The sequence below is a fragment of the Atractosteus spatula genome, chromosome 21, assembly GCF_055471065.1.
Source record: "Atractosteus spatula isolate fAtrSpa1 chromosome 21, fAtrSpa1.hap1, whole genome shotgun sequence".
Taxonomy (NCBI): Eukaryota; Metazoa; Chordata; class Actinopteri; order Semionotiformes; family Lepisosteidae; genus Atractosteus; species Atractosteus spatula.
Genome location: NC_142726.1, coordinates 9,282,038 through 9,294,166, shown reverse-complemented (window position 1 = coordinate 9,294,166; position 12,129 = coordinate 9,282,038). Strand labels below are relative to the sequence as shown.

The window sequence follows — 12,129 nt, the reverse complement described above, 5'->3', positions numbered from 1 at the left end:
ATTTGGTTTATATATTTATTTTTTGCTCCATGGAGAGAGATGCAAGTATACCCAAACGGCAGGACAGAAGCTGTTTGAAATAAGCACCTTGAAGCGACGTAAAATGAAGATTTATGTTCTGTAATGTCACAACAAGCACTGTAAACGTTTTCTACATCCATACGAACGTGTTGTACATACGGGTATTAAGACGGTCTTTTTTTCCATTAGGATAAATAAATTAAGGGTGGTTCTGTCTTGCAAAAATAAAATAAGTTGATATTTAATACTCAACAAATTGAAGACGTGAGATTTTGACATTCAAAGATGAACTTGTTTTTGCAAATAATTAAAATCTTCTCAAGATTCTTCATGCTTGACACAATAATAATAAGGAGGGTAAATCTGTTCATACTTAAGATCACCAGTTAATATGGTTATATTTAGAATTTAATTAAGAACGTAAAAAAATGCTTAAGGGAAACAGTTTATAAAGTTCCCTGGCTCAACCACACCCACTAAACCGAGTTAACAGTCTTCCTTTCTAAGACCTCGACAGTGCTCTAAAGTGTAAAAGATGTGACACCTACAACTAGATCACAAATACTAAATACGATACGTGCTCTGTAGAAACAAAAAATAAAAATAGTGCTCACAAGTTCCTGTTACTGCAGCGATAAAGGAAATTGTACAATCAGGAAATAGGTTTAAGACAGGCAGATATTTCTGAGAAGAGTTTATTGTGCTACAGTAAAATTATTCGCCATGGAAATTGATTTTACCTTTCTTAAATCTCGTAGAGGTATTCTTAAAGTTTCAGAGATGGTAAGAAATAATAAAAGTAATACGATTTCGTTTCTCGCTTTAGATTTTAGTTAAGTATTATGCATTTCATTATCTAAGTATTTGAACTACCCCAGCTATAATTATTTATCTGTGCAGGTAAAGATGAGTTAACGGCATCCGCATTGCTTTCAGTAAGTAAACAAGCTGTCATCTAGTTTACAATTATAGTTGTTAGGGTCATTGTGTATCTTTTATCTGAGAGCTTTTGTTACAGGAGCACTTAAGTATTATGTTATTTTGTAAGTAATTCTTGACATCTAAAAGACTAATAAAATTAACTTTAAACAAAGAAGTGTTTAAAATGTTCTGGATTATAGAAGTGTGAAGTGAGGTTTGGTGATTTGAGATCAAGTATAACAAATCTTCTGTTCTCTGTCAAGCATATGGGTTATAAAATATATTTTATTCTGCCTCCAAATAACTTCTTATCAACCCTACCAGTTTGTATTATATTCCGTTATTAATGTCTATGTTGTTCTACACAAAACAAAGCTGTAGACATTAAAATTCGGTTTACTAACTTGGTCTCACAGGACATTTAAAAGGGTAAACACTAACAAGACTACTGAAAATGTTCTGATACTTAAACTTGATCTTCTTCATTATTTTTTTAATTCCAGTGTTTCTTTTTACTTTTTTAGAATGCAAGAAGATGAAAGTACATATGTCTTTATTCTAGGAGCCAGTAATTATCTGTGTTTTGTGATCAGATAAAGCACTCTGATCACAGTTATTGTTATTTTCCCTCTCTCTACAATGCAGCTTTGCTGAGCTAATATTATATAAAAATGGCAAAGCCTGATAAATACATCAGCAACGAAATATTCCCCATATTTTAATAATGACTGTATTGTTATAAAATAATATTTTTCTAATAATTAAATGTGACAGAGAATATTGCCCTCTAGTGGAGCTCTTGGCATTTCATATTGTGAAGAAAGAGAGCTCAAGCACATTTCATGAGTGTTATACATTAGTTACCTACAATAAGCTGAATTATATATAATACTGTACACATTCATTAGCTGAAAGAAAAGCCATATTTTATTAGGCTAATTTGGATAAACTTGCTTTGTCATTTTATATATATATAGATCATTATTTAATAACATAAGAAAGGTTACAATCGAGAGATCATTCAGCTTGTTTTGTAGTTAGCAGCTGGTTTATCCAAGGAACTTATCCAGCTGTTTCTTTAAAGGAACCACATTACTGGCTTTGACAGCATGACTGGATAACTTGTTCCGTTACTCCCATGACCTTCCAGATATAGAAGTACATCCTGTTCTCAGTTTTAAATACACTTCTACACAATTCCCACTAGTTTGGGATTCACTATTGATCCTGAAGAATTACAGCAGATCCCCTAGTAATCTTCTGTTTTCAAAACTAAAACAGTTCAGTTTCATCGACCTGTCAATGTAGGACATTCCTTTAAGTCCCTGAATCTATCTGGTTGCTCTTCTCTGGATGGGTTCTCAAAGCAGCAATATGCGTTATATAATGTGGAAATTGTACATAATATTCTAAATGAGGCCTTGCTAGGCCATTAGACATTTTAACATAACACTCTTGAATTAAATTTGATGTAAAATATTTGTTGTTATGTCTTCTGTTTAGGGTTACAGCATAGAGTATAAAAGAGGAGTAAAAATGCATCTTCTAACTGTCGGTTCTCTTTGTGCCAGGTGACTGTCTTCGTAGCCTTTGTGTGTTTTGCAACAGCACATGGAGCTTCCTACATCGCAGCCACATGCATGGAGTTCATAATAACTCTCGCACTCTTCCTCCTTTTCCTGCTGAAACTCAACAAGAAGATCACTTTTATCTTCTGGCCTCTTATTGTAAGAATCATATCTGTATTACAAAGCAGTCATGTCCAGTTTTCTGCCCCCAGTGCAAATAAGCAATAACACATGATTTCTTGTGCTTTTACAGGATATTTTTAACTCAGCCTTTGCAGCACTGTTTGTGTTTATTCTGAGTCTCATTGCTCTTACTACGTACTCAGTGGAAGGAACCCTGGGTGGTGGGGTAAGTGTGAATGGAAACTTTTTTTTAAGTATCTCTTACTAACCTGAATGCACATTTTAAAGGTTAGGAACCTTTGGTTTTCTGATCTGCCAGGTGCATTTTATTGTATTTTGGTTTGTACAGTAAAAAAAAAACTTTTTGTTTCCTGTTCAGTAGACATTTATTGTCCTTTTGCAGATTGTGGGACTAATAGCAGCAGCTCTCTGGTCAGTGGATGCGTATCTGTTCTTCAAGAGAATAACTTTCAACCAGCCAAGAACTACTGAAGTCTCTGGAGTGAAATAATCGGCACTAAGCGTCTGGAAGACCTGTGTTTATGTCATGAGTTGTCAACTATCTATGATATCTGTTAAGTATATTTGAGGAACCATTATTTTAATTTTGTATTAGGCTTCATTATCCCCATCCAAATGTAGAAAACTCCCCTGAAATCAAACTTTGCAGGTAATCTTAAAATACACCAAAACCAGTGTAAACTTAAGTCAATAATAACATAAAAGACTATCCACTTACTGTATAACCCTGGAATTGTGCAATGCATTAACGTGGTGCATTGTAATGTTTTGAATGGAAGGAGTGCATATTCTTGGTGCTTTGTATGTCTTTTGAATGTGAATAAGTTTTATTTCTTTCATAATAATGTAAATGCACAAATTATCAACTTCATAAATAAATGCATACTACACAATGGCTACATTATGTGTCTTTAACAGTACATTCTGTGCCTAATACTGACCATGAATAATTCAGTATATGATAGCAACACTTCATTGTTGTGACTTAAACTTTCCAAAATATTTTTAAAAAAATCTTTAATATTTATTTTAAACCTAATTCTTTTAATTTGTTAACTTTAACTTATATATAAGTTATATATACATACTTATATCATTTTCAACATGTAAATGCTTTAAAAGAACAGAAAAGCTATAAGGCAGCTATATTTCAATGAATGTATAAGTGTTCAGGACTATGGACGAGGGTAAATACTCAAACGGAGGTGATTCAATGACACAATAACAGATCGCAGTTCCCTTAGAAATATGGAAGTGATACATATAGAGACAACATTTTACCCTGTTTATGCCTGTTACAAGTATACATTTTATACAACAAAAATGAGGATAACTGCAACAATAATCAATAGTAATGACGACTTTCTAATTATAAGACGCTTTTCACAACTACCTAAACTAAATTTCTCACAGGAACAAAATAATCGCTTTTAAACTGCTGTTCTGTGTCGAGGCCACACCATTGCCTTCTTAACCTGCATTTGATTGCAGAACCCTAACACGAAGTCCGTGACAAAGCAGAGTAATATTTTTTTCATAATTGTATTTCAGTTCAACCACAGGCAGTTAAGTTAAAAACAAAGAGACCAGTTACCCATCAAGCCATGAGGCATCCTTAACAGCCCTGTCTCCAGATTTGAAGAATGCAGATGTTGCGCTTTTTTACGTTTCCGCAGTGTCATGATTTCCGTTTCCACCTTAAATTCAGAAGAAAGTGATTCATTTGTTGCTTTGCAGACGACTCTGCTATATATCAGGCAACTTCGCTTGAATATTTAACTTTTGTTTTGCTTTTTTGAATTGCCGTTATGGGAGACATAGAGTCTCCCGATTCGACCAGTTCTCGCCAGGCTGGCATATCAGCTCTCCTCCCAGACAAAGCTTTCGTCACCTCAAGAAGAGGATTACTCCTTACAGCTGAAGTGGTACAACTTATTTATTTATTTAAATCTTCTTAAAAATACTGTCAGCAGTTCTTGTTTTCTGTCACCTTTCTTGTTTTCTTTTCTAAACTGTTGCTACTAATAGCTGTTAGTAATAAATTCTAATCAATATTACAACCAGTAAAGTTAGTTTTCTAACTTTAGTACATGAATTAAAACACTGAAATTAATTGGAAACACGGTACACTTTAATTTTCTTCTCTTCTGTCAGTTTATTCTTTGCATTTTTTTTTCCATTGGAGCATCGGGAGTGGCGCCTTATCATTAATGATCTCTAGAAAGATTGCCAAGTGTACATGCAGAACAGATTTATTATCTCTTCCTATGAAACAAATACATGTAAATGTGAGAACAATTGTATTACAGTTTACAATTTGTAAACTTAAAGCGCTCGGGTATCTCTTTTACATTCTGTGAAAACTGTGTTAAATCCTGCATTGTTATCTTATTACTGCTTCTATAAAATACATTATTCCTCACTGTTAAAGCTCTAATGTCTGTTGTATATTCAATGGTGTTTTTGACAATCTCGTTCACGTTTTAGGAAACAAAAAAAACGTGAAGCGACAATGTTGCAGTTGCAGTGAATTTAGTACCACTTGCTCGATGTTTAAATGTCCATATAACTGCAATTAAACCCTCAAGAGGTGCCTTTATCTTACCTTGTTCTACAATCCTTTTTCACTGAACAACGCCATTCCAGTGATCACTATTCGCTACATTTAAATGTAACTGGTGGGGGCGGGGGGTATTTAGAGATCACATGGTCTGTGTTAGTGGTCACAGTATATATGAATAAAGTGTAACCAAGAAAGTTTACGATGCTTTCTTAAGATCTGTGAATACTAGGTGTTGGTCTGCATGTCTTACTGTAGGAAAATCTCACTTCACCTGCAAAAATATACTGTGTACCGTACTCTTTGTATAGTATGTAAAAATTAAGCGAGGACAGGAGAGAAAAGGAAGTCTTCTAAATGTCTTATCACATATATGTTGTCGGCCCAAAAGGTCCCATAAGATATGTAGCTTTTGATTTTTAAAAATACACGTGAAAGTAATAGTTTAAATCCTCAGCATTGCTCTTTCATATCATTTTTCTTTTCGACTCCAATGTGTTCTACACTATTCTTCTGTTGCTTGTGCATAGATCTTAAGTTGACCAGTTACCTCAACAGAGTCAGATTCTCATTAATAATTTGAGCATTCAAAGCAGAGATTTACAGTATATGACTTCTGGGCTTTACTGGAAAAAAGTCCTATAGTAAAGCTGCAAAGCACTAAGTACAATACAGGAAAAGACACAAATATCAATAGGAAAAAGATTAATTCCTACGAGTGTTGATGGAGATGACATATTGAGTTTATTATGTATAGTTAAATATCAACAGGCATTTTTAAAAAGATTGATAATTCTTAATTATAAATATAGTTTATGCATTCTGTTGCTTATAGCTCCAAATCTGAAACAGACTGTGGAATTATTCAAGGATACAGGATAAAGTCCTTGCTTTAGTCCAAGTATCTTGTTTGAACACTTTGAAATTGTTTTGGCAAATATTTAATATGTTTATAACAAAATATAGAATTCGTTGATACACTTCAAATTGCTGTTTGTGTTTCTTTGTTGCACTGCTTCTGTTCTACAGATTATTGAGTGATCTGTAGTGGTGGGTTTGTATGAAAAAACCAGGACCAGGAAAGCTGTAATAAACTGAACAGTCCTGCATGTGAGTTAGACCCAATCAAGAAGTAAACACAGTAAATAATATATATATGCATTTCACTGTAGTACAAACTTGAATGGATGGGATATTCTGTAAATTATGTAGTTCAGCTTTTACTTAATAGTTAATTTTCTTAATATATCTTAGTATATAAAATATATAAATCTTAAGCACTTTGCTTGCTTTGTCTTTGGGTGCAATAATTCATTTAAATTATGTTCAAGGAGCTAAATATCTCTAGGGATAGAATTCTGCCGGGAACACTATAAGAAGAATTTCTTCAAGGTGACAGAAAATATTTCTCCTTTGTTGTTGTTCCAAAACTGGATTGAATTTCAGGTGTCACACTTTAATTACTGCTACCTGATTCTCCATACTGTTTGCAAAGTAACAATTTTAACATTTGTACTGAGGAAGTAGTTTTGCAGTTACACTACACAGCATTGCCGATTAACATCTGTTCAGTGTTTGTTAAGCTTTAATAAGCCTTGTATTTGTTCAGTGATTGTGTGACACCAAGGTGAAACACAAGCATAGCTTTAAACTGCAGAGTTGTCAACATACAGTACATGTACACTGTTTACCATCAACCAGCTTGCGGATTACAACTGTCATTGTTTGAGGCTGTGCAGATTTCATGGCTGAGGTTTGCCCTTTGGAGGGATTCTGACATTATCCTGATACACAAAGACCTATTTTTGATATTTTCTATTTTTTTATTCATCTTAAGGTCACCTTTTTAGTTTTCTGGCATTAGCTTTAAAACACCAGATCCTCAATGTACCATGAAGACAAAGTCATGATGTTTCACCTAGAATGCCAAGAATTATTTTAGAAAATACTGCACATGCTGAAAAATACAGCTCTACAATAATACCTGTCCAGTGTAACAATAGAGTCATCAGAAAGAATTAATTAAACATATCCAAACAGTATATATTAACAGTATTTATGCACAGTAATCACAAAGGAAGTGCTAATTTATCCGGTTGCATCTGTGTGACTTTTGCTCTTGCCAGTCACCCCAGCTACAGCTTACATTACCATGGGTTCACTGACTCTTCCTGTCTCAGGCTCTGTCCTTCATCATCTTCATCTGCTTCGTGGCATCAACAGCCGCGGCCTTTGTGACAGCCCCGCTGATCGAGTTCCTCCTGGCCCTTTTTCTGCTCTTCGCCTACTCCACCAAGTTTAATGAACGCTTCAAGAGCTTCCACTGGCCTCTGATGGTGAGTCTTTCTGTTTATACTGCAACATACAGTACACGGTCAAAATGACAACTCTGTATGCTTGGCTGGTTCTATACATTTACCTGGTAACATACAGGCCTCGAGTGAGTGCTCTATACGTTTATCTGGTCACATACAGGCCTCAAGTGACTGCTCTATACATTTACTGTACCTGGGTACATACAGGCCTCAGGTGACTGTTCTATACATTTACTGTACCTTGGTACATACAGGCCTCAGGTGACTGCTCTATACATTTACTGTACCTTGGTACATACAGGCCTCAGGTGACTGTATACATTTATCTGGTCACATACAGGCCTCAAGTGACTGCTCTATACATTTACTGTACCTGGGTACATACAGGCCTCAAGTGACTGCTCTATACATTTACCTGGTCACATACAGGCCCCAAGTGACTGCTCTATACATTTACTGTACCGTGGTACATACAGGCCTCAGGTGACTGCTCTATACATTTATCTGGTCACATACAGGCCTCAAGTGACTGCTCTATACATTTACTGTACCTTGGTACATACAGGCCTCAAGTGACTGCTCTATACATATATCTGGTCACATACAGGCCTCAAGTGACTGCTCTATACATTTACTGTACCTTGGTACATACAGGCCTCAAGTGACTGCTCTATACATTTACTGTACCTTGGTACATACAGGCCTCAAGTGACTGCTCTATACATATATCTGGTCACATACAGGCCTCAGGTTACAACACTATACATTTACTGTACTTGGGTACATACAGGCCTCAGGTGACTGCTCTATACATTTACTTGGGTACATACAGGCCTCAGGTTACTGCTCTATACATTTACTGTACCTGGGTACATACAGGCCTCAAGTGACTGCTCTATACATATACCTGGTCGCAAACAGGCCTCAAGTGACTGCAGTAGTGCTATATGTTTCAGGTTAGATGATAGCCTACTACATTTAAAGCAGAGAGACAAAGGGGCTTATCTGCAGTCGACATGGCTAACCTAGTATCTGGTGTTTTTACAATGGGCGCATTATTTTTTATTTTTATTTTTTTCTCTGTAGGATTTTCTACGTTGTGTCAGTGCTTCAATTATATATTTTGTTATTTCCATAATCGCAGTCTCCAAGTATAAAGACGGGGCTTCTAAGGCAGGTGGGGTGAGTATGCCTGATAGTTACAAATGAATTTAATACAAATATCCTTGTTTTACACATTGATTTTTTTTCTTATATGATATACAATACAGATTTTTGTGCTAAGTATACAAATCAAAATATACATTTTTCTGTGTGGAAATATGTGATGTGGGCCAGCATACATGACTGTACAAGCATGACTGTATATAAAAGGTGCTTCTTTTTTGCATCTTTGACCCTTTACTTTCTCTCAATGATGTAACAACTCACTTGCGTGCTCTCTTTGCAGGTATTTGGATTCATAGCCACCATAGTTTTTGCCTTACATTTCTATGTTATCTTTAATGAGCTGGCTAATTTTCTGAAGCAAGGTGATTCCTCAGAGCAGCCCCGTGCAGGTAGGAAGCATTTAACTTTTTTTTAAAAAAGAGTAGAAATACATACAGGGGTATGAAAATGAGGGAAGAAACATTTTTTTCACAACCATTGAAGATTTGCTTCCATTTCCCCACTAAAACACTGTATGGGATAAATTACATCTGGAGTATAGACAAACTCAGAATAACAATCAGATGGTAATGCCAACATATTACCTCAAACTGAAACTAATTATCTCAGGAAACCTCCATGTAACCTTCTTCTGTCATACGTAAAAACCACAAAAGCAAATGTGTAGTGATTATTCTACAGCAAATGTAAAAGGAAGTCTTTGTGGCGTTAATGTGGTTAAATATAACCAGTCCTGTACTCCTTTGTAGTTAATGAACAACAAAACAATATGCAAAAATTGTTTCAATGGGATAAGCAACACAAAAATTGAATAGCTGATGATTTTAATAATACACGTGCTGTAAATGCACGTTTGGTCACACTTCTCATTTAATCCACAGACACATGCAGTCTATGTCAGCACATAACTTTCTAAAATAACCTTTTTTAAAAAATAATTTAGCATAATGCAGTCTAAAAAAAGTGGTGGTATCACAAGTTCCTGTAAAAACATGTTTATTAAGTTTGGCTTTTTTGCAGTAACGTCTGGAGTGTTTTTAAACTGCAGCTGTGTAGTACAAGTTATTGTATGTGCAACTTCCTTGATTTCCACAAAAAGCAGATGCACAGTAATTAGGATGGAAGAAGTGTCACACTTTTTTTGTGGTTTCACTTTTGGAACATTTTCTTTTTTTTTTTGGTTGCAGATGAAGATTCGGATTCCGATTCTGATTAAACTCCAGCTATTACTGCCCCCCCCCCACCTCCTGCTTTCCAATAAAATCCCCAAGACGCAGCTCAATTAGAACGATCCTGGCAAAGTCGTGATCCAGAGACAGATCCACGAGGAAATCAGTAAGCTTGTCCAAACAAGTTTCATCCTACGAGTGCCACAGGGGCTTATGAAATCTATATTCAGTCCCCGCCACTGGTACATTTTACAACAGGGCACATTAATACATATGGTATAGAGCACCATTTCTCTTGTGATGGGTAGTTAAAGATGGGATATAATAATACATTTTTGTTTTTTGTCAGTTCTTGATTGGTAGCCTGTGTAAAAAAAAAACACCTGATCAAACACCTTTTACTGTATTTTTAATATGCAACTTTGACCCAGTGCACTAGTCAAAGAATAGTTTGCTTTTCCAGTTAAATAGGATCATGGACGAAGAAGAAAAATTGATTGTATGCCAACCACCCTGCTTTGAAACTGTGAATCTATTCCAGTATGTAATCAGTACTGTCAAGGTGTTTTTTTTGGGGGGGTGGAATAAAGTTGGATGACACTAGTTTACATATTTTTAGATATTTGCCTTAATCCAAAGGTAATTCTACTTGATTAGTAATAGTCTACAGTTACATATTTGGGAGATATTTCACCAGGACTGAATGTTTCATAAAATCAAGCCTTGGTAGAACTAATTTACTAAGTTAATTAAATAACCTTTACTTATGAACGTTAGGCAATCATGGTTATCCAATTATGTTTCTCGGCACATGTATGATAGATTGTACTGTATATAAAATACATTTACCACAGTGAAAAGTGTTCAAAAACATTGTTGCCCAGATATATAAACCAAACTCTTTTGTTAACTAATGTGTTTACAATTAAATATATCCTTCTTATATTTGTGTAAGATGTGTAATAGGTTTCAAACATATTGATAAACCACCAGCATTGTATAGTGATTATAGTACTTGTTAAACTATAGTACCCAACATAAAATTCAGTCTATAATTAGGGATAAGACTTTGTTTGATCAAGCCAATAAGCTATGTAGTGTTATTCTGATTATTAACTGACTTACTAAAGTCAACTTTGAGGAAAAAAATGTTTTGCAGTTGGTTTGCTGGCTTCACCATCTGCTGTATAGAAAGACTGGAATTGAATCCAGGACTCAGTGTTTGTCAGACTTGGTAGGCATGATTTTTATGACAATATATTTGCATTTTATAACTCATGAAAGTAACGGTCATGCTTTCAAGCTTGTCTTTTGTGATTAATCGTTTCTCCAGTTATTCAGTACTTAATACTTAGTTTTTTTTAAAGAAACTGCTGCCTTCCACTTTGTGCCTTAATCTGCATTTTATACTATATGAAGCACTTTCAGGGTTTTGTAAATGTTGTTTTATGTAGTTTTGAATGTTTGTAAGAGACTATTTTTTCTCTGTGGGAAAAGTACCACTAACGTTTGCAAAGAAATGCCGCTTCCAAAAAATGCAGTTAATATTAGATTTAGATATTAGATTGGTCAGAAAATTTCAGAATTATCATATAACTGCATTTTATTCACCTATCTGCACCTGTGATCTAGAACTGGGGTTTTCAGCCTTTTTTTAAAACTCTTTTCACATGTTTCTCCTCAGTAAAGACCCAAATTTAAAAAGAAGTTACATTTTTTTAACTAGTCATATCAATTGCACAACTGCAGCTCAATGTATCCACCATGACTAAGAAGGCAAGAATGATTTGACACACTAATTGACTTGAAATGCAAAACATCTTTGTTCCCAGAATCCCCATGGGGGTCACAGACACATGGTTGAAAGCCCCCAGTTTCAAGAATATCAAAGTTTTTCTCATGCAATTCATCTACTGTAATCTGGTAAAAAGTTGCATGTTGTGGTTTTGGTTCAAGAGCCACATCTTGCTGACTGTCACGGTGAATTATTTTGTGACCTGCCTGTAGAGTAGTTTTAGAGAGCCACTCAAAAAACTAATGAAACTTTGTTCACAATGCCAAAAAATAAGTAAACATTACTTATAATTTTTATGACAATCATTGTCTGTGTCTTTCTTCACTCCTGGTTATTTTTCAGGATTTGCAGTTTTACTCCAGCAGCAAAACAGACCTCCAGTTTTCAAAGACATATTCTCTTAATTTTGAATTATGCATCAATACCACAGCTGATCTGTATGTGAGAAAAGTGAGCTCTTGTAAAG

The 12,129-nt window shown here is 35.0% G+C and overlaps 2 protein-coding genes across 2 annotated transcripts; both read left to right on the top strand.

The window, feature by feature from the left end:
- Positions 1–588: 588 nt before the first annotated feature.
- LOC148817176 (proteolipid protein 2) lies at positions 589–3,552 on the top strand. Its single transcript, XM_088938864.1, has 4 exons — positions 589–804; positions 2,514–2,669; positions 2,764–2,859; positions 3,037–3,552. Exons 1-4 carry the CDS (start codon positions 745–747, stop codon positions 3,142–3,144), a joined length of 420 nt encoding a protein of 139 aa, XP_088794990.1. The 5' UTR covers positions 589–744; the 3' UTR covers positions 3,145–3,552.
- Positions 3,553–4,341: 789 nt separating this feature from the next.
- cmtm3 (CKLF like MARVEL transmembrane domain containing 3) lies at positions 4,342–11,959 on the top strand. The gene is made up of 5 exons (XM_088938862.1): positions 4,342–4,579; positions 7,395–7,550; positions 8,616–8,711; positions 8,980–9,088; positions 9,887–11,959. The coding sequence occupies exons 1-5, from the start codon at positions 4,463–4,465 to the stop codon at positions 9,913–9,915; spliced, it is 507 nt and encodes a 168-aa protein (XP_088794988.1). The 5' UTR covers positions 4,342–4,462; the 3' UTR covers positions 9,916–11,959.
- Positions 11,960–12,129: the final 170 nt, after the last annotated feature.